Here is a 22,229-nt window from a genome sequence, read left to right as displayed (position 1 = left end):
AGTTACAAGTTAAAAATGAAAGTTACTTGTTACAAAACAACAGTTACCAGTTACAAAATGAACGTTTCATGTTATGTACCGATAATTACATGTTATAAAACGAGAATTGCATGCTACAAAACAAAAGTTACAAGTTACAAAATGAAAGTTACCTGTTACAAAACAAAAGTTACAAGTTACAAAATGAATGTTACCTGTTACAAATCAAAAGTTACAAGTTACAAAATGAAAGTTTCATGTTTTGTACCGATAGTTACATGTTATAAAATGAGAATTGCATGCTACAAAACAAAAGTTACAAGTTAAAAATGAAGTTACGTGTTACAAAACAAAAGTTACCAGTTACAAAATGAAAGTTTCATGTTATGTACCGATAGTTACATGTTATAAAACAAGAATTGCATGCTACAAAACAAAAGTTACAAGTTACAAAATGAAAGTTACGTGTTACAAAACAAAAGTTACTAGTTACAAAATGAAAGTTTCATGTTACAAAACAAAAGTTACAAGTTACAAAATAAAAGTTACATGTTACAAAACAAAAGTTTCAAGTTACAAAATAAAAGTTACATGTTACAAAACAAAAGTTACAAGTTACAAAATAAATGTTACATGTTACAAATCAAAAGTTACAAGTTACAAAATGAAAGTTTCATGTTTTGTACTGATAGTTACATGTTATAAAACGAGAATTGCATGCTACAAAACAAAAGTTACAAGTTAAAAATGAAAGTGACGTGTTACAAAACAAAAGTTACCAGTTACAAAATGAAAGTTTCATGTTATGTACCGATAATTACATGTTATAAAACGAGAATTGCATGCTACAAAACAAAAGTTACAAGTTACAAAATGAAAGTTACATGTTACAAAACAAAAGTTACAAAATGAAAGTTACGTGTTACAAAACAAAAGTTACAAGTTACAAAATAAAAGTTACATGTTACAAAACAAGTTACAAAAGGAAAGTTACATGTTACAAAACAAAAGTTACATGTTACAAAATGAAAGTTACGTGTTACAAAACAAAAGTTACAAGTTACAAAATGAAAGTTAAAAAACGTGAATTACATTTTGCAAAAAGAAAGTTACATTTACAAAACATGTTTCAAGTTGCAAAAAGTGGTACAAGTTTACATGAAATATTGTTCCAATCCTATCTCCATAATCTCTGACTGAAACAGCCCAACAGAACATGGAGAAGCTCTTCTGAATGATGGGAAATGAGCTTTCTCACCCAGGATTCTTGCTGCTCGCCGTGGCTGAAGGCTGAAAGGGACTGGAGGATACAATACTGCTCATCAGGTTGGACACATGCGCAAACGCACGCTCCACTTTTAAATAAAGAGGGAAATGTGTGCAGAGGCGTAATCACAGACCTTTAGCAAAGGAAGTGAACCCACTGCTTTCCTTCTGTCATAATTATACCATATATAACCACAATCTGTGTGTCTAATGATGCACAGCTCAAAGTTCAGATAAAGCAGCAGCAAGGACAACATATTAGTTTTTCTTTTAAAAACCCGTTTAGGATTAAGAGTTTTAAAACCGTGTGTTTGTGAGACAGAGAGAGATCAACCGCCCCCATGTCTCTCTGCTGTGCGGTCAAAGAGGTTGTCCAGGTAACGCTTCCTTTCATCACCTGTCAGCGGTTGTTCTCTGGGTCAGAGTCACAGATGCCATTTGCTACTCAAAATGTAAATCATCAAAAACCAACACTTTCCATTGTCTCAGAGTCTTACGAAGCACAAGCTAGCAGTGGCAAAAGAATTACACTTGTAAGTAGCCCTGGAGTGTGCGTGGGTTTGACACAACGCCTGCTACTTACTCTGCTGCTGCAGCTCGTGTGACATGTGAGTTTCTCCACTAGACACGGTTGTTTAAATTAAAAGCCGGTTACAGCGCGGCTGACTTGGCGAGTAAGATAATGCACCGCAGAGATCTGAAGTCATCCAGGGAGATGTGGAGAGATTGTCATTCCATTTCCATCTCCTGCTGTCATGCTAAACATCAAACCAGGCAGCGAGTACGAAAATTTGTCATTCGCCTTTTGTCCTCCGGTTTTCGTGCAAATAACGCCATCGACTAAAGTTGACACTTACCACATAATGATGAGAGGGTGATGAGAGAGTGCGAGCAGAAGAGAGAGATAAGTGGGAGAGCTGAGAGGATGCGTTGTGCAGACACTAAATGATACAACAGAGGAAGAGAGGGCAAATAAGTGGAAGGGAGGCACCTCAGAGTCCCGTCTTTCCTGAAATAGAGACCTTGATGTCAGTAGATTGGCCCCGGAGTCCCTGCAAACATGTGACTGCAAAGCTGAGAAGAGGCGGGGGCAGGGCAACGGTGGTGAGCGGCTGCATCAGAACACCGTGTACAGACACATGTCCAAACACATAATCACACGCCACCTTCCACCTCTTCAGCAGACCGCTCAGACGGTCTCCCATGAATATTTATCAGAGCACTTGATGACTTCACTCATTAGACTCGCATCTCTTTCATAATTTAAGGTTCCACAGGTTTGGCAGCAGTTCTGGCCTCCAGCTGATTCCTCTGATCATCTGTATGCGCCGCAGTGACCCACCTGGTGGCCAGGTCAGATCTCCTGGGGAGCAGGGGTCTGTCCTCTGGAAATGCTTCCTCAGTGTGAAAAACAATTAAATATGGTCGTTCACGGTCTTGTTAGAAACAAGATTAGCATCTGCCAGGATTAGGGCATCAGCGAAGACAAGCATGGGCTCCAAACGAGAGCTTTTGGGGATTGATCAATAGAGCTTCAGTCTACAGCGCCAATGTAATTTGGGACTTTAGTGAAAATGTCCCAACTGCAGTGTTTAAACCGTGTAAGAAGTATAAAAACATCCAAGGCAGAAAAGTGTTTAAGCTGCGGCCGGGGTCTCATTGAGGTCACCATGGTAACACGACTCCCACTCCTCGACGACACTCCTAATAGGGCAGAGATGCTGATTAAATTGTACTCAATCTTAATCTGCTCCGGTAGGTAAATAAAATGTTTAAGATAACGTTAGCTTGATTTGTTAGCTTCCGTTTCGTTAATGGTGCGTTCGCTTTCTCCTCGGAACTCCGAATTTCCGACTAGAACACGAACGCGCTCTAAAGTTTGGCTTCACTTTACTAAATGTGACGGGTGATTGGGTGAAGATGAAACCAGTGACAACGATCTAAGTGTGAGGCATCATCGTTTTAATCTGCTCCAGCAGCTAAATAAACTGTTTAAGATAACATTAGCTTGATAAATTAGCTTCCATTGCCACCATTGTTATCAGCTAATGGTGCGTTCGCTTTCTCCTTGGAAATTCTAACTTCCCAGTAGGAAAAATCAAATGAAAAAAGATGGCAAAAGGAATGAAGATACACAGTAAATTTAGTTCACAGTAAAGATATTTGCTTCAGTTTAATTATCAGCTTGTAAAACTACAAGGACGATGTTAAAATACAAACAGTTGTATGTTATTTATCGTGATATTTATCAAATATGGTTATGTATTGAGAAAAAAAAATATTTTATTATAAAAGAGAATTAAAATATTAAACACTCAAAAGTATCGAAAATTGGTACCGTTAAGTACCGGTATCGATTCCTAGGTACCGGGAGTTAATACCGAATCGATTCAAATGTCAAAGGTACCCATCCCTATTAGGGAGGGCTGCTGTAACGCCAGATCTGTGAGCTCCTCTACAAACCTGTGATTTACAGATGCAGAGAAAATCCTGCTTGTTTTAACCCTCGTATCCCGCTCTCAATTTTCTGCTACATCAATATGATCCACGTTGGCCTTGAAGTTTTTATTAATCGCTTTTACCATCTTCATTGTGCATCTGGGCCCACTTAGGCGCTGCGTTTGTTTGACTGGCTCGTGTAACTACTGGAATCGCAGAGGCAGGAGGACAAGAGGAAGCGTTCTCCCTTTAAAGGCACTAATAAGAACGTGTTCTGCATTTAAATGTAAACATGCGGTTCCTGCTCCAGTCAGCCACATCATAAAACCTCCTGACAGGTAATGTGAGTAATGCTGATCAGGCCTTCGTGGGACTCTTAACAGGTACTACTACCCGGAGTGCTGCAGCAGAGCGAGCTCACGTTGTCCATGGTAACGCCACCGACTCTCAGCAGCAATAAGGCTTCTGGATTCATCTGCAGGGCTTTTTTAAAACGGATGAGGATCTTTCCCTACCTCTGGAAAAAGATTCAACAATGCCAACTGAAAGAACAAAGCTGCTTTGATAAATCAGGAAGTCTAACATTTAAAGTGACGGTGTGTATTTTCCTTTGTGATGGAGGGCAGTACATAACTGCAAGAAAGCAGTATTTTTGAGTTTGAGTTAGACCATGGGTGTTTCTCAATGTCAAGGCGATATCTTGCGAGGCCAGGTGCCTTACTTACGAGGACACTGTCCTTCCTTGGTCAAAGAAAACGGTTAAAAGTAACAGACTTGCATCACGTGACTGCAGCTTCCACGGTGGTGACGTAACGTCACGTGACACGGGAGATAACGTTATATTTTATACATATTAGTTTCAATATAAATATATAACAAGTCTTTTACTTAAAAATATAAGTGATTTACTACCCGCTAGCCACCGAAGCTGCAACTACTAAGCAACTAACCAACCATAGATAACTTCTTTGGATCTAAAAAAACATTTTAAATTAGCTGACTTACTTTTAAACTTAAACATTTTCCCCGAAGTAGCTGCTGGCTTCTGATCCGCCGTCCTTTTGAAAATACAGCGGTGTATTCTGGGTAATTTTTGACCAAGGCTAGGCTACAAGACACCTCCTGTGTATCCTTGCTCAGCTAGCTAAACAGCTAACAAACGGAGAACACACGCCTCAGTAGAACATGAACATTGGAACACATCTTGGGCTCCCGATAACGTATCTCCTAGGCAACCAGGGTGGGGCCAAGACATCAAGTCAAGGTTCCTTGGCATTGAGAAACACCCCTTACCAACGGATGGTCATTATGGTCACAAATCCCCGGGAGCGCAATTTTGGAACGAATATTTTGTCGGATCGTTCAACCTCCAGCAAGACTCCCTTTCATCACTGGCAACGAGTAAAGAGGTAATTGTGTAAAACAACGTTTATGAATGAATGTTTTGTTACTGCTTGTTACAAATAAGTAAATATGTTTTGTCCTCATGGGCTCCCGTATAAGGAAACGCCTAATATGGAAAATGGTCTGTATTTGTGTAGCACCTTCTTAGGGTTCTACAACCCCCCAAGGTGCTTCACAACACAATCAGTCATTCACCCACTCACACACACATTCACCTCTTGGTGGTGATGAGCTACGATGTTGCCACAGCTGCACTGGGGAGCACTGACAAAGGCGTCACCCAGAGACTTAAACCCACTCCCATGTTTATACTCGATTTATGGGTTTATTTCACAAAAGTTCAATAATTTTCAACAACTGGGCATCAATGAATTCATTTTCAACACCATTAGATTAGAAAAGCCTGACAGATCTATCTGGAATCACCCATCTTGACTCATGACGGGGAAGGCTGTTGTTGGTTTAGCATCCAGGAAATAGCAGAGAACATCTTGGCTAGTAGAAGCTAACTGTTAGCATTAGCAACTTTACCACACAGCAGAACTCCTCCAGGCTTGTGTTATCTGTGGTGACAAAACATCAACGTTGCAGAGCAAACAGAGTCAGTGGTAGAGTTACGTTGTTAGCCAATCAGAGGAGAGATGTCCAAAAATCAGGAAACAGGACCCCAAATCTGGTCGTCTGAAGCTACTTTCCTCCTCTGACTGAATTCTCTGTGCTGAAACAGATGCACCGGAGCTTTTTTTCCCCTAGAGTACGACTAGGGGTGTGCAGAAAACAAAGACTTGGAGTCTTACTCATTATTATAAATTCAAATTCGTATATATATAGTATATAGTATACTATTAAATAATGCAAATAATATATAAAGCAAAAATAAAGTTACTTTCCCAAAGTATACAAAAGTTTTTTTCTTGTGTAGAAACCAAGTATGATTTTAGAGAAATTACCGTATTTTCCAGAGTATAAGTCGCACCAGCCATAAAATGTATGACGAAGAACAAAAAACATATTTAAGTCGCATTTGGGGGGAAATTTTATTATTTTTCTTAAAAAATCTGAGACCAAGCGTTTCACATTGCAAGACAAGTACCGGTAACAACAACAGAATAAACAACCAGGGTGCAGCACCCCGCGACAGGCTCCAGCAGAGGATGGCGGTGTTTCAAACCCTCCCAGCGGGCGGGGAGAGCTCATTCCTGGGTCGGAGTCGGCCCGCAGCAGCGCGGTTTACATAATTTGGTATATAAGCCACTTTGGTATATAAGTCGCAGGACCAGCCAGACTATGAAAAAAAGTGCGACTCATAGTCCGGAAAATACGGCAAAAAAAGAAGTTAAAAGGAAATGTATATCTGTGGTGGGGGGTTAAACTATGGAATAATGCAAGTGTAAATGTAAGAACTTGTGGTACATTTTTGTTGTTCAAAAAAATGGTTTTGAAGATAATTTTTGATGGTTACGAGAGTTTATAAGTTGTGTTGTAAATGTAAGAGTATTGTGAATTTATTTGACTAAATGGTGTATAATTCTCTTCTTCTTTTCTATTTTTGCTTAAATTGTACAGATTTATGTGTTAAAGGGGTAGATTAGAAGAAGAAAATATAATTTCTATAGCGCCTCTCAAGATAAAAATCACGAGGCGCTTCAATTAGTTTAATTGGTTAAAAAGGACAGGCATAAATATAAGCATTTTGCTTCGGCCTGAGCCTTTTCAGTCACTTTAAATGTAATATAATGTTTTATTGATTATATTATTATTATGTTTTGTTTGACTGAATAAATTCAAATTCAAAAAATTCAAATTCAAAGATATTCATGATATAACACGACTCTTCTGCTGCTCTGCGACGTTGGTGTAACACAGGAACACAAGCCCAAAGTTGCTAATGCTAATGGTTAGCCTATGCTGGCTGAGATGTGCTCTGCTCCTGGATGCTAAATCAAAAACAACCTTCCTAGTTAGATTTCTTCTCCACGGTCGTCTCTTTTAACATCACTCCTACGGAGCGGAGGTACCACCCATGAATCCATCGCGGCCGTAGCATCAACAGTGACGGCTCCTTTCTCTGATAACTGAGTAGCTTTGATAGCAGAAACTATTTCTGGCTAGTTCTAGAGATCTCTGTTCACTGAGCTGTGGTGATTTTCTTACGTTAGTACTGGTGGGGAAGTTGTCTTCTTAGCTTTATATGAATGGTGTGGAACATCTTCACAAAAACGTCAGACAAACAAACTTAGCATTGGTGGAAATTAGCATCTTAGCATGACAGCGCTAGTTTTGAAGCTAATTTTAAGCTAGAAGCCAACTTCTTTTCCTTTCCTTCACTGAAAAGTTAACCTCTGACGTTTCTAGAAAGTAGATCTGAATTTGTTGTGTAATCACTTGGACCTTTGTCGTCTTGAGCTGGCGGGAACTATCTGCCGTGCATTACTGATACGACTGTGTGTAATGGAGCAAATGGCGGGTGAAACGTGGGGGCTGTCTGGCAGCCAAACGGGGTCATTCAGGGCCGTAATGTCGTAGCGTTTAACTCACGCCTTTCATGTTTCTTCACGAGACGTCCTTCGACTAGCCCTGGGATCTTTTAATGGCCTTGTCTTTCTGAATGGTCATTGAAGTTACACAGCGTGATGGCTGATGTGATCTGCAGCCACTGGTGTGTGTGTGTGTGTTTAAGGCAGAGAAGGAGAGAACAAGATGTTGATCTTAGAGGATGCTTGAGAAACTACGTATTTGTACGTTTGTGCTCTAATGTAAAATGTGTCAGAGACTTCTGTATTGAAGTGTGTGTGTGTTAGGGTTGTCACGGTATGAAAATTTAACCTCACGGTTATTGTGACCAAAATTATCACGGTTTTCGGTATTATCGCGGTATTTTTTAAACGGTGTTGCATATGTTCAGAAAGCATTGATAGTCCTGTTCTACACAAACTGAAATAGTTCTGAAAAGGTTTAACAGTGTTTATTAAACCTAAAATAACACAAAGCCTTAGCAAAAGTGCAACTTTTCACAAGTAAAGGAACAAATAGCTTATTTTTCTGGAACATGTTACAGTAGTCAGTGCAGGTTTAAATTATACAAATCCAAACATTCAAAACATAAACAATATGTAAACAAATCAAAGAAACACCACTTGTTTTCTCATATACTTGTTTTCTTCATTATCAAAATGAAAATCTAAAACTCCAGTCCACACTTGACTTGAGCGCTGTACAAGTCAACCTTAAAAAATATGTATTTAAAATAAATAGCCACTTTAAACAAATTACTAAAATAACTACTACACTATGTAATCAAATCCAAATGTTCAAGTATAAATGGCATTGAATAAGTAAACAAATCCATGACAAGGAACTAATTGTATATTTCTCTTCATCATCAACAAATAAGATGCTTCATCCAGCAACAGGGTGTCCGTGACACGGTTTAAATGCTGGCAGAGGACGCTGCGGCTGCAGCATATAGTGACTCGTTGCATTCTCCCTCAACCAAAAGTCCTCACGTCATGCATTTCAGCTAAAATGCTAATGTTAACTTACCTTGCACTGGCTGTGGAGACGTGGGTGATCGTCACGCAGATGTGCCATGAGATTTGAAGTGCTGCTGCCTTCTGCAGACACTTGTTTCCTGCACGTTCTGCAAACGGGATAGCCGTCTTCTATTAACTGTCCCTCAGCATTTTTCAGAAATCCCAAATATGCCCATACTTCCGATTTAGTCTTCTTTGAGGGCTGATGGATGTCCTGGGCGCTGCCGTCTCCTCCTTCGGCCATTATTTCAGCTTCAAAGTTTTGGTGCCGTTGCAAATTAAAAAGTGCGTGTGCGCGCAGCGGGAACTTCAGCTGAAGCGACGGTGGCTGGTAAGGGTCATCGCGCCGAAACCGCGGCCACGGTAAACCCACCGAGATAATATAGTTTTTTAAAAACTGGACGGTTATTTTTATTGTCAACTTTTTTATCGGGGTTTACCGCTATACCGGTTACCGTGACAACCCTTGTGTGTGTGTGTGTGTGTGTGTGTGTGTGTGTGTGTGTGTGTGTGTGTGTGTGTGTGTGTGTGTGTGTGTGCGTGCATGCATGCGCTTTAACATTGATCACATCCTCCTTAAACAACATGCAGTAGAGCGACGGCTCTCTGGACTTTGCTTCTGCGTTTTCGTGATCGATGATTATTACAAAATGTCTGTATAACTCCGTGTCCATCAGCGGTGTCTCTACAGCGTGCAGGCCTATTTTAATTGTTGCCATGGAAACAGAGTGCTGCCAGAGAAGTCCAGATTCGAAGAGGCCATCTCTCTTTCGCTCTTTCTCTTCCTCGCTCTATCACTCCTCCTTGTCGTCTTCCTGGTTGTTCTTCCTGCTCTCCGTCATCCCTCTCTCTTCTTCTTTTACACCGTTTCTCTCTTGTTTCTGCATCTCCGTGCCTCCCACCATCCCTCCCACCCCCCCATACTTCCTGCAGAGTGGTGTGCAATAGAAAATTAACATAGGGACCTGTAATTAGAGCTGACGAACCTCCAGCAATTAGTTTTCCCCACAGAAGTTGTTCTGTCATCTGTGTGCGCATCCCTTTATCCTTTCTCTCAATCTTCTTCTTGCTTTTTTCTCCTCTGTCATTCCCCGTCTCTTCAGCTGTCAGCTTCACAGGGTGGATATTGTTTTAGTGTTTTTGTTCGTCGTTGCAGCTTCCATCTGCCTTGTTAGCGGCAGTCATGTGTGAGATATACCCACAATGCACTACTCAAGATTTTACCCGTCCACTTCCTCGGCTTTGCGGTGAATGCGGCCCACGAAAAGCGAAGGGAGCATCCATTCCCGCCTACGCCTGGGGGACAAACGCCCTCCCACTCTGTCTGATGTAAACATAGATTCTGTTTCTTTACTGAGTTTCCCTTTTCCCTGACTCACCTGACCCGCCTATCTTTGGTCCCATTCTTAAAAATCTTCCAGAAGAGATCACGAGGAGATTGGAGTCAGCCAGAGAAAGAGATACGGATACTGGAAGGAGGGCTGGCCTGGCCAACGGGGGTTGAGTGGTGAGGGCGGGTTTTGTATCCTTGCCCTGTGAGCTGTCAGTCACCAAATCCATTTCTACATCAGTCATCCTGTCTGCATCTCAGTCACGGTGCGTCACTCATCTCCCTTCAGAGAGTTTGTCAGCGCTGGGGAGGACTCGTCTTTTCCTCCATCTGCCTTTCGACACTTGCCTTTACTTGCTTTCTTCTTGCCGTGCCAAATTGTTCTGCTGCTCTCTTCCTTTCTTCCCTCCTAAGAAACTACATTTGTAGTTTAGCTGTGTTGGTCAGTTCATCATATGGCCCTTTTCCACTAATGTCCACTCTTGGGCTCGTCTCGATTTACAGTTGAGATGGTTTTCCATTACAACTGAGAAACAGCTCTAGTGGGCTTATCATAGAGGATCACCCTCAGAGTTAGAAAAGAAGCAGAGAGTGATCCATATACTCAATCTCAACTATGGAGGACACGGTGTGCAGTTATCATTGTCTGCAGCTTTGCTGTGCAAAAAAACACCTCAGACAGATATGCACACAAACTTCACACGGTGCACAACATAAGTGTCTACTAGGTGGGGAGGTAGGGTTGGGACTCTCCTCACTTCAGAGTGTGCGGCCGCAAGAGCAGCGCTCATCACCTCCGTTTGGACGGGGGAGGGAGATAATGGGTTAGAGAGCACAGTGACTCCTAGATACGGTTCCACGGCCTTCACCGGTCACAGTCCCGCCCAGGCTGGGATAGGGAGAAAGAGTTTCCATAGCGACCGCAGCATTCCACATTTCTTCTGAGGGGAGAGTTATCACTTCAGCCTCACAGGCTCCAAGGGCACCAGATTCAAATAAGAATTGTTTTGGGTACAGACAGAGATGATTTTCTCTCCGCCTTAGTGGTCTGTTGGTCTGCAACCCCTCTAGATCCAATAATGGCGTAATTAATCAATCCCAATCCGTGGTGATCCGTCCACTCGCTCCTTGATGGAATCCATCTTTTATGCCAGAGCCTGAATCTCAGCCAAAGTTCCAAGCTTACGACTCATCTCGACAATTATATGAGTTTGTGCGTTCACAGCGCGGTGCATTCCATTCTGAGCTCCGGGATTGAGCCAATATTCCTCGAAAGCTTGTCAATTTTCCAGTAAGCCGGGTAACCGCTCAGGCCAAACAGCAAGAATCCCGACACCAAAACGACGACTATCCAAACATCTTCAGAATCCTCTACAGACAGTTGAGAGAGGCAGATCAGGTTCCACTGTTTCCAGGAGTCCATGATATGCCCAGCCGGCTCTGTCCCAGAGGGGCCTCCGTGAGCCCCTTCTCCCGTTCTCATCATTGACAAAATTTTGTCAATTGCGTTGAGAGACCAACTGACCAGGTCCATTTTTGATAATTTCCAGTTTCCAGAAAAAATGGAGAAAGCGCCGTACACACAAAGACAGGACAAAGAGCCTTGGGATGAGGAGGGAGGGAGAGGAGAAAAAAGCGTGTGGACTCTCCAAGAGCCGGAAGATCTGTTTTTGTAGTTGTTTGGTTTCTCTTTTAAAGCTCCAGACACTCCTCTCAGCTTCAGTATTTTGACACTTTGATATTGAAGTATTTGGGATTTAGCATTTGGATTACATCTGTAAACAATAAACCCGACACGGTTGGGTTTATCGGAAGAACAGAGGCTGACGACGACCTTGAGGAGAGTCAGGGGACTGTTTAACCAAGAAGGTCCTGGTATGAGAAGCATAATGCTTCCTAGACAGTAAACAAGTCCAGATGCTTTTGTTTGGACATGAGATTAGTCAGCTAGTCTATCTGTGACTTTTTGTATCTACTGCAGCTGCTTTCATGTTTTCAAGCTTTATTTTAGCCCCAGTTTCTCTTTTACTTCTTTTTTGCTTCAGTCATTCAGTTCTGTGAATAAATATTAAAACCACACTCGTCTGTATTTGGTTGCTTTGATCCGTTTAAAAATGTTAACTTGTTTTTCCTTTATCTCCTCCTTTCTCCTTTTCCCTCCTTCTCCCTCTTCATCAAACCTCTATCTATCGTCACCTCTGTTCCCCGCCCTTGTCTTTTGTAGGTGATCCTCTCCCACTCCTGCACTATGCCTGTCTGCGGACGCTGCGGTTCCTCCCTGCCTCGAGGACCTGCTGGGGCCTGCTTCTACTCCAGCGTTGTCCGGGTGCAAGAACAGTTTCGGAGCCTGCATCGTCTTCTGCCTCCATCACTCAACCGCCGCACAAACACCTCACTCTGCCTGCCGCTCTTACTTCTGCTGCTCTGCCTTCTCCACCTACCCCCGGCCTCCTGCCACTCAAGGAGAGAAAAGAGTGGGGTAGGTGGGGGCGGCGGCGCCCACTACATACCCATCCCTCAGCCCCCTCCGCATCACTTGGCTCTGCCCAACATTTTACGGGGCCTCAGCATTGCTGTCGTCCTAGTGGGCAACTCCAGCGAGGTGACGCTTGCGGGGGCCCGAGAGAAGGAGGACTTCATCCACATGGCGCCCAACGTGGAGGTGCTGACCATGAATGAGACGGACCCAAAGAGCATCATCAAGAGCATCTGTGACCTGATGACAGAGCACTGGCTGCAGGGCGTGGTGTTTGGTGATGACACCGACCAAGAGGCCATTGCTCAGATCCTGGACTTCATTTCCGCTCAAACCCATATTCCCATCCTCGGAGTTCGTGGGGGCTCCTCTATGATCATGGCTGCCAAGGTAGGACACCTAATGTTATGCAAAATATGTGTTTGTGGTGTTCAAGAGGTCCTTGTGCTGTAAAAAGTAGCAGTAGGTTGTTGGTCAGTAATGATTAATGTGGACTTCTGCATTTGGCTGTGTTTGCTGTGATGAAAACACCAAACTTATGCCTCCATTCTGATTCATGGTTGTCATCATGAAATATCCCTCACAGGTGATTGGTTGGTTTTTAATCCTGAAGCCTTTCTGGATTGGCTGCGGTTTGCTTGTGCAGCTGTTTCCACTTACATGCTATTCTAGACTGAACAAGGACCTCAAGGTTCCTAAAGGTGCACAGTTTAAAGGGGCATTACGGAAGTCTGACAGCCAAAACATGTATAGAAATAATAAATGTCTTCTTCATACATTCTCCTGCAATGCCCTGGTCCTGTAGAATGAGCCCTGGCATTTTTACTGTGATTGCCTGTTTTTCTGTAAAATCACAGAAAAAGAGAGACGCTCGGGTCGAGCAGGCTGCTTCATGCGCGTTCACGCTCAGGCATAGCCCGTAGCATTTGCTATCAGTAGCTCAAGCAGCAGAGAGAGAGGCAGTGTTCCTAACACCTAGTGACAAAGCTAGCTACATTTCTGAGGACCCTTAGCTTCTTTCTGTAGAACTTTCTTCTAGAAATTTCCTGCGAATTAGCAACAAAATAGCCATTTTCGCTCCGAACTGTTCTTTGGTTTGACGTTGTTTCAGCTGTCATCAAGGATATAAATGTTAGATAGTCTGAATGTTACTGGTGCTTTAGCTTACCTTGAAAGACGTCGGACTCTCATGCAGAAGACCTGGGTTCGATTCTGGATGTGAACATAGTTTATTTAGAGTTTCTTTTTTACATTAATGGTATATTTTTTTACAGCAAGATGCCCAAATTTTTATTCGAGACTCGCCGAACGGCATTGAATTCACAGATAAAAAAGATGTGGGTTCAACTTTCATTTTGGAACAATTTTTCAAGCAAGGGAAGGGAATGATCTGAGCATGCAGGAGGACTGACCCATCATAAACCTTTGTTGGCTGTGCTGAAGAGAAAGGTACAGAACCAAATTATTTAACTAATTAGCTGCACATTCTCCTGTCCTCCCCCCCCCCCCCCCCACACACACACACACGGGACTGTCTCAGCTGTTATTTTCGTTAAGAAGGAGTGTGCACGTACAGCATGCGCACCTCGTGCGCATTCTATTGAAGCTGCAGTTACACTTTTGGCCTGAGGGGGCAATCGCGAGCATAAAAATTAAAATGTCCGTAAAGTCCCTTTAAAGGTTGTCATGCTTTTCCCAACAATTCTGAGTCTAAAACAGGATATTAAAGGAAAATGCTAGTTTTCCTGAAGTCTTTATACATGAAAACCTCTCGTGGAAATCAAACCTCGCTTCACTGCAGTAGAACGTCTCTCAGCTCTTCTCACGCCATTGTGCTGGTACCATATTAGTGCGCAGAAAGGCAGGCAGGAAGGATTAGCTGGGGGTGGGGGGTCTGACTTGAAAGCCAAACGGCCAACAGAAACGATGCCAGCGACAAGATCAGCTGGAGATTGCACCAGGACAGGGTTTTTAGATCTCTGCCTGTTTACCAGGCCTTGCCTAATGGGATCAAGCAATCTGCTGCTGCTTCATCTGCAGACCGCTGGGATCCGGGTTTGGACGTTCAGAACAAAAACCGGCTCATTCAGCCGGAACTGTGGGAACGTCTTAATGACCAAATGCCGGTAATCAATTTCCCTCTGGGATTAATAAAGTATTTTTGAATTGAATTGAATTGAATTGTTCGATGATTTGGAGCTTCAAACAGGACGAGTGTTTAGCAGAACATTTATTCTGTGTTTTTCTAGAGCAGAAGCTTGAGAAGAAGTCTCCGCAGACGAGTATTTAACCAAACACCTTGTTGTGAGTTCTGCCAGGCAGAGTCAGCGGCTCATCGCTGACATCCGTGTTGTCATCGCCGCGTTTGTCTGCCGACCCTCTGGTGTCAACAGGTCGCCGTGCCAGCAGAGACATGAGCTGCAGTGACACTGCGAGGCCGGCGGCCCCCACTGAAGCTCTTCTCTCTGCTGCTTCTCATTACGGCTCTAAGGGGAGATTTGACAGGGACCAGTCTACTCCCATTTAAAAACACACTCCTCCAACAGCTCTGCACACACACCCGCTAGATGCACAACGCCTCCCTACACACTCTGCTGCAAAATCCATCAGCCTTTAGCCTCCAGCTCCAAATGTCCTCAAAAACAAAAATAATTCTTCTGAAGCAATCCACCTGTCCTCCTGTTGCATTATGTTTGAGGAAACATGCGGGCATATGGGTGGGATGGCAGCACCAGGAAGTCAAGAGATTCAGCATTCTTCATTAAGTACGCAAGTGCACCAGAGCGTTGAAAAGAGCAGCATTTTGTTGTGACAGAGGTTTAAATGGATTTCCCTCGGCACGCGACAGAGTTAGCCTCTCCTGAGATGTTTCTCCTGGCCGCACCAAAGCCCTGGAGACAGAAATCAGGGCTGCGTGTCTCCAAACGGATTTGTGTGTGCCTAATGGACCGAGACGATGGAGTGGCAAAAATACGATCGAGAGGGATCAGAGAGGAGGAGGGGAAGAAAGAGACGCATGGGAAATAGGAGTAATTGAGATAGTGGTGGAGAGAATGAGATTGGGTGGGAAAAGAATTGTGCTTTGAGCGAAGGAGCTGGGAAAGGAGAGGTGTTTGGTTGGATTGAGCTCCAGATGGATCTGTCTGTGAAGGTGTTGGACAGATGGGAGTGGAGGGTTCAAAGAGGAAAGACGAAGGTTTCACACAATTCGGTCTGGAAGTGGAAAGAAGAAGCTGCGGAAGGGAGTATCGGATGCTTCAGGGTGAAAAGACCAAGGGTTGACTAAAGAAGATGGTCTTTTATACAGGGCCTCTCAAGATAAAAATCATGAGGCGCTTCACAAAAACAAAAAGAAATTAAAGTATAGAAAGATTTAAAAAATGGTTAAAATATGTTTAAAAGGAGAAAAGAACAAAAAATGTAAGCAAAGGGAGAGGGAGAAAATGAACAGGAAAGAGGGAAATCAATGGAAAGGTGGAATAAGAACAGAATGAGGAGAGGGAGGTGATGAAGGTCACGCAAAAGCCAGCTTGAACAGGTGAGTCTTCTGCTGCTTTTTAAAGGAGACCACTGAGTCCACTGACCTCAGGCTCAGGGGGAGAGAGGTCCAGAGTCTCAAAAAGCAAGGTTGATGTAAAAGAATGTTTCATGATTTGGTTAAGTCTTGAAAACAATGTTGTGCGCAATCTCATGGGAAGACCTTTAAGCGCTGGGGTTGTGTCCAAATGCACGGTCTGCAACCTTCCAAGTGTGCATTTCACAGCAACCTAACAAGGCTGTCCAAGTTCAAAGGATGCTCAATGTATCCTTATTTTCCTTGAATTATAAAATATAATAATCAACTTCTCCTCCATGTTTGCTCGGAGCATCCTGTCCGCTCATTGGTCAGTGAATGAAACCTCCGTTGATTGGTCCTGGTCCGAGCGACAGCGATGAAAAGTTGAAAATGTTTCAACTTTCTGGGATCGCGTCGCTGGCTCGCCTGTGCACGACACGTGCACGAGCGCAAAATTTCACACTCATGTTTTTCGCGTTTCGCATGGTAGGAGGGTGACCCGCGATTATCGCTTTGTTACGCATGTCTCATTGAAAATGAATGGAGGAGAGGCGACGTCGCCTCCCGTGTGTCGAGCCCATAAGCCTATAGCAGCATAACTAGAGAGATAACTCAGGATAACCTAAATTACATTTTAGTTTTATTCACTGTAGCTGAGTTTACATGGGCACAAGTAATCGGAATCAATGCCCTATCAGATAAAAAATTCTTCATGTAAACATGTCAGTCAGAATATTCTGATCCGTTATGGCCTGATCGGAATGATGGTTTTGTCCGATCATCATTCTTATTGACATCCATGAACACGTCCGTTAGGATTGTTGGAGTATAATAAAGCCCACTGCGCATGTGTACAATTTCAGCTGACATCTTTGCGTTTTGCAGCCCAGGGGCACCTCCAGAAATTTTGATAGGGGGGGCCAGATGGGGCCAAAGACATTTTTGGGGTGGCACACCAAACATGTCCTTGCGGTAATTCTGGGAAAGTTTAGCCTGGCGATGTGTTACATTGCTCCTTTATTTGTTTTTATTTAAAAAACAGTGTGTAACCCACTCTAGGCCAGGCAATGAATATTAAGTCTGTCCTCAGAGCCAAAGTACATGAATAAAACGCAATCAGACTTTCCAGAATGAACGTATTTACTAACAAAAACAGGATATAATAATAATAATGTAAAGTATTACCTTTATATTTATTTATATATTATATTTTTATATTTTATATTCTTATAATACTATAACAGGAATTGCAAAACACAACACCCCGTATAATAAATGGAAAAATGTAACAAAGTAAATCCCGTGATTTCCAGAGTCCACGATTTGTTTTAGAAGAGATCTCCTTTGACAGTCTAACCAGCAAGTCTTTATCTCTCTTTATCCAAAGGTGAGACCGTATAGACTCAAGATGATGTACAATTGTCACATCAGAGGTCCTACCACATCACAGTGGGTATGGGTGGCTCGCCATCCCGGATCCCACCACCGGGAATCAACCAAAAGGGTCAAACAAGCAACAACGAAAACCTGACCTAAATAAGACCAGAAAAAAACAAATTAGTCAGCTGACAAAACAAGTAAAGACAACGAATATAAATCAAATATGTGTTAATTTCATTAAACACACATTCATCATATAACACACCCGTTTCTCAGGGCAATCAAACAACAGGTCAAAGCAATCAATTTAAGTGCACTTAGGTCAAACCTGACAACAAGGCCAAGTTCAGTTAGGTTCACATGATTATGTTGTACAACTACTTTCCATAGATTCACAAAACAAATCCATACTTTCACAATTATAATAAATAAATCACATTGACTCACCACTGAGTAGACGTGTCTAATTACAGCATGAGTGTCTGAATACTGGGTGATGGGTGGTCTGCTGCAGTGTTAAGCAAACAACAGTGAGGCCCACATTTACACAGACTGCAAAAGCCAATTGGACAAACAACTCACCGGTGCATCAACCCTGTACAGACTGCTGTACACTTAACATGAGTATGAGTTTGGGCTGGAGTTCAGTTGATACTGAATGACTCTTAAATCACCAGCTCCGATATGCCACAGCGGGAGCAGCAACCACAACAGAGTGCAAATGGAGCAAAACTGGAAGCGCCAGGTAGAGGGTTCTTAAAGGCACACCATTAAGGGAGCGGCAGGTGCAAGCCACGAAGTGAAAATGGTGACAGGGCGGCTCCCTGGGTTACAAGTGCGTATCCAAAACATTTAATTAAAGTTTTACTAACACAAACATTTCAGAAAAGTACATTTCAGTTGTTTTAAATGTTATTTTGTTGTTTAATTTACCTTTTGCTGTGTTTCCAACAAACTATGGAGATGAAAACTTTTTTAAAATGGTGAGCAGCAGAAACATATGTATAATTTAAATTCTGATTATTTCTTTACTCATTAACTTATTCACTGCCATCCGTTTCCTGATCAGAAAAGCCCATCGCTGCCAGCATTTTTCAGAGTTTTCACAGTTTTTTATAAGAGTCTGTGACGATGTCGACGCCAAAACAACCAAAACAACTAAAACAAAGCGGAGACTCACTCTTACATCAGGAAGAATCTGCGCGTTTCGGCATTAGCCGTTCTTTCATGATCCGTTGTCGAATTGTGATCCGCAGAAGCTTTTCCGGTTCGTGCCTCACTCTTTTTACAGCTGCGGCCCAAAACAATCTCCTAACACATGGATATTCTGCTTCCTGATCACGTGACGTATGCGAATGAAGATCGGCTTTAGAGCTGAGATGTTTGTTCTCATGGTGCGGGGGCTCGTCCGACGCCCACACAGTAAAAGCATGCAAATGATGACTTTAGTCATCAATGGCTGTTAATGAGTTAACTTTTTTTAAATTATCTTTTCATTGGGTTATTTTCAATGTTATTAATCACATACATCACAGGGGGAGGAAAGGGGCATCATAATAAATAAATAAATAAATGGGGCCGGGGGGGGGGGGGGGGGGGAAGTAAATTACATATATATAATGAATATATATGCTCTGCCCTAACAGACTTAGGACACCTTTGCCATATAATTTGCTTTCACCTCTGCTAAAGATCTAGTAAAGGTCCTGATATTTCTTGAAACACATCTTTTTTTGTCTTTTAAAATAAATGCACGTTGTTCCAGTCTCAGAGTGTCCTTTAGAGTCTGTAGAAACAAGTTGAGTGATGGAGGTTTTCGATGGTTCCAGCACAGAAGAATACATTTCTTTGCTACGTAGGATATGACATTGATCCTCTTGGAGTGTGAGGGGTGTAGTTGCTTGTCCAGAACTGTACCGAAGAGGTAGTGTCCAGGGTTAATGTCCAGTTTTGGTGATACCACTTTGGCCGTCAGGTCATGTACTGCCCTCCAGAACTGCTTGAGTTTCTTGCATTCCCAGAAGACATGAATAACCGATCCACCGCTGGATCTACAGCGGTGGCATCTTGAAGACGTATTGGGGAACATCTTGCTTAACCGAAGCGGTGTGAGATAAGACCTATACATAAACTTATAGTTCTGTTCAATAATTTTGTTACAAGAGAGGGAGGAGAAAACATTCTGACAGATCGAATCTCACTGCTCTTCATCAATTAATGATTTAACTTAATTATTTTTATTTTGTTTTACAATTTAGTTTTAAATAAACAAGATCAATCTATGGTTTGAGTGAATATTAATGTGATTTATTAACACTGGCTTATCCTGGAGGGGCAGCATTATCCTAGGGGTGGCCATGGCCACCCCTCGGGGACGCCATTGTTGCAGCCGCTCAGGACAAGTCAGAGGAGCTGGAGGACGGTACCCTAACTGTAGTGAGCGGGTGATCATTAGTTCATTATCCTGCTCTCCTCTCCTGTGGTGGAGGAGCAGCGGCGTTACGCACCGCCGAGCCTGCAGCTTATTTAAAGCGATCAGGAGAAACAAAAGCACACAGCTAAAAATGCAAAGAAGTTCCATAATGGGGGGAAAGAAACATAAGTCAGTGGACAAAGCTAGAGAAGAAGATGAAATGCGAGAGGAAAGACGTACGAATAAAATTATGTTTGTTTACAACATTTTTTCCTGGAAAAGCCAACTCCGCGCATGTTCTACCTAGTTCATCTGGTGCTTGTATACTCACGGCATGATCGGGTCATTTCAGTCAGTGCCCATGTAAACAGAGATCTGGGACTTCCGATCAACCAAGATTAGAATCTGATAGAGGAAATCTGGCGCATGTAAACATAGCTAAAGTGTGATTATTCAATGAACATTAGATACTGTGTCCAGTGGATCATGACACAAACACATATATGGTGCAGTATGGGGGCCAAAATTAAGACTACTGCCCAGCAGCAGGAGGCTATATAAATATATATTAGCATGGATAGGTTGGCGTTAGCCTGGACGGGCTGGTGTTGGCATTGGAGAGGCTAGCCATTAGCGTGCCTAGGCTGGCCACTAGCGGGATTTCCTACGTCCTCGACGGACCATTAGTATGGATAGGCTGGCGTTAGCTTCGGAGAGGCTAGCCATTAGCGTGCCTAGGCATGCCCCTAGCTGGATTTCATACGTCCTCAACGGACCTTAAGCATGGATAGGCTGGCATTAGCATCAGAGAGGCTAGCCATTAGCATGTCTCGGAGAGTCACTAGTCAGCTAGTGGCCAGCCTAGTCACGCTAATGGCTAGCCTCTCCAATGCTAACACCAGCCCGTCTAGGCTAACGCTAGCCTATCCATGCTAATAGACAGCAGAGGGAGTGTTTGAACCAGTCAATGACCAGCCGAGGGCTGCTAGTCCCTAGCTTATCTAGTAATAACGCTGGTAAAGGTGCTATTCCTCAGTAAGCAGCGCCAGCCTCTCAGTTACCGGCGCCAGCTTATCATTAATCAGGTCGGTAGTTTGCTTCAGAATTTATATAGCCTCCTGCTGCTGGGCAGTAGTTTTAATTTTGGCCCCCATACCTCACCACACACACACACACACACGCACGCACGCACGCACGCACGCACGCACGCACACACACACACACACACACACACACACACACACCTGTCAGGACTGAAGGCTGAGCGCTGCTACAACAGTTGACATGACAACCCCTCCTCTTTCATCACACATCCACGGGAAACGAGGAGATGAGGAGCAACACAGGAGGCAGAGAACACAACGGTTGGGCTTTTAGCGAGTTCTGGGGAGGAGAAGAATTTGGAGGACTAATATGAGATAATTCTATGAAACAGGCTCTCCAGAGGGGTTTACTGCATCAGGAATCAGGAGGAATCATGATCAGAATCTGTTTCCGTGTTCGGTGCTACAACACAAAGCTCAGCATTTGCCAGTGAGAGATTCAGGCTCCCATTACAGTCTGGTATAGTTGAAGCACACAACACACCTTTTTCTCAATCGTCCTAATTCCCTTTGAGCCTTCTGACGCCCGCAACGAGAACAGAACGGGATCATTTAGATGGTTTCCTCTCCAGACAGAAGAGCTGCAGCATTAAAAAGTGAGACTCCATCTACTGCAGCCGTTGCACTTCTGCGTACGACTTAGCAAAGGGAAGCGGTTCTTTAGAAAGCCTGAAAAGCGGGCGAGCTGAATGAAGGGGCAGAATGGAAGAAGGAAGCCAGCCGGCTCTGGCATTAAGAAGAAATGAAGAAGAAGGAGGCAGAGGAGGAAGGAAAAGGATGGATGGTGGCAAAGGGCACCCACATCCTTATCAATGAATGAGATGAGTGAGGGAGGGCTGGGCGGTAAGTGAGAGGATGAGTGCACTCAGAGCGTTGCTGAGGGGAGAACGACTTGGGTGTGAGGTTGCAGCAGGTGTGCCGCCGTCTATCCATAAGCCGCTGGTGCTTTAAAAGCAGAAACTGCCTCCTGGAAACTGCAGCCTGGATGGAAACGGGCTGAAGAGGGAGAGAAGGATGGATAAAGGCACAGCTGCACCCACATCTGTGAAGGACTGAATCAGATACAGTAGTGGTAGAAGGAAAGTTTCAGGTTAATAAAAATCATCGTACTGTAGCCCCGCCTTCTAGGGGGCGTGGCTGGGTTAAGGTTAAGGCTGCTAAACTGAGCTTGGAGTAAACGTACCGGGACGTCGACTCCTGTCTCAGATGTTTCTCGTGAATAAAGTTTAACTTTACATCTTTATAAACATATTTTAAAATAATTTTCTTGAGTCACTATGTGCTAAAACCAGCCTTTACAGCACGCACGCATACACACACACACACACACACACACACACACACACACAC

General features: G+C 43.3%; 1 protein-coding gene across 3 annotated transcripts in view; it reads left to right on the top strand.

Moving 5' to 3' along the window:
- The window catches only part of grin2ba (glutamate receptor, ionotropic, N-methyl D-aspartate 2B, genome duplicate a), a 229,548-nt gene that overhangs the window by 44,130 nt on the left and 163,189 nt on the right, over nt 1-22,229 (top strand). For all 3 annotated transcript variants that reach the window (XM_070542858.1, XM_070542857.1, XM_015945297.3), the window contains one exon: nt 12,176-12,817. In XM_070542858.1, the coding sequence (XP_070398959.1) occupies nt 12,200-12,817 (618 nt within the window). In that variant the 5' untranslated portion in view covers nt 12,176-12,199. The remainder of the gene's footprint in view (nt 1-12,175; nt 12,818-22,229) is intronic.

This window comes from Nothobranchius furzeri, chromosome 12 (assembly GCF_043380555.1).
Source record: "Nothobranchius furzeri strain GRZ-AD chromosome 12, NfurGRZ-RIMD1, whole genome shotgun sequence".
NCBI lineage: Eukaryota > Metazoa > Chordata > Actinopteri > Cyprinodontiformes > Nothobranchiidae > Nothobranchius > Nothobranchius furzeri.
This window is presented reverse-complemented; position numbering and strand designations above follow the sequence as displayed.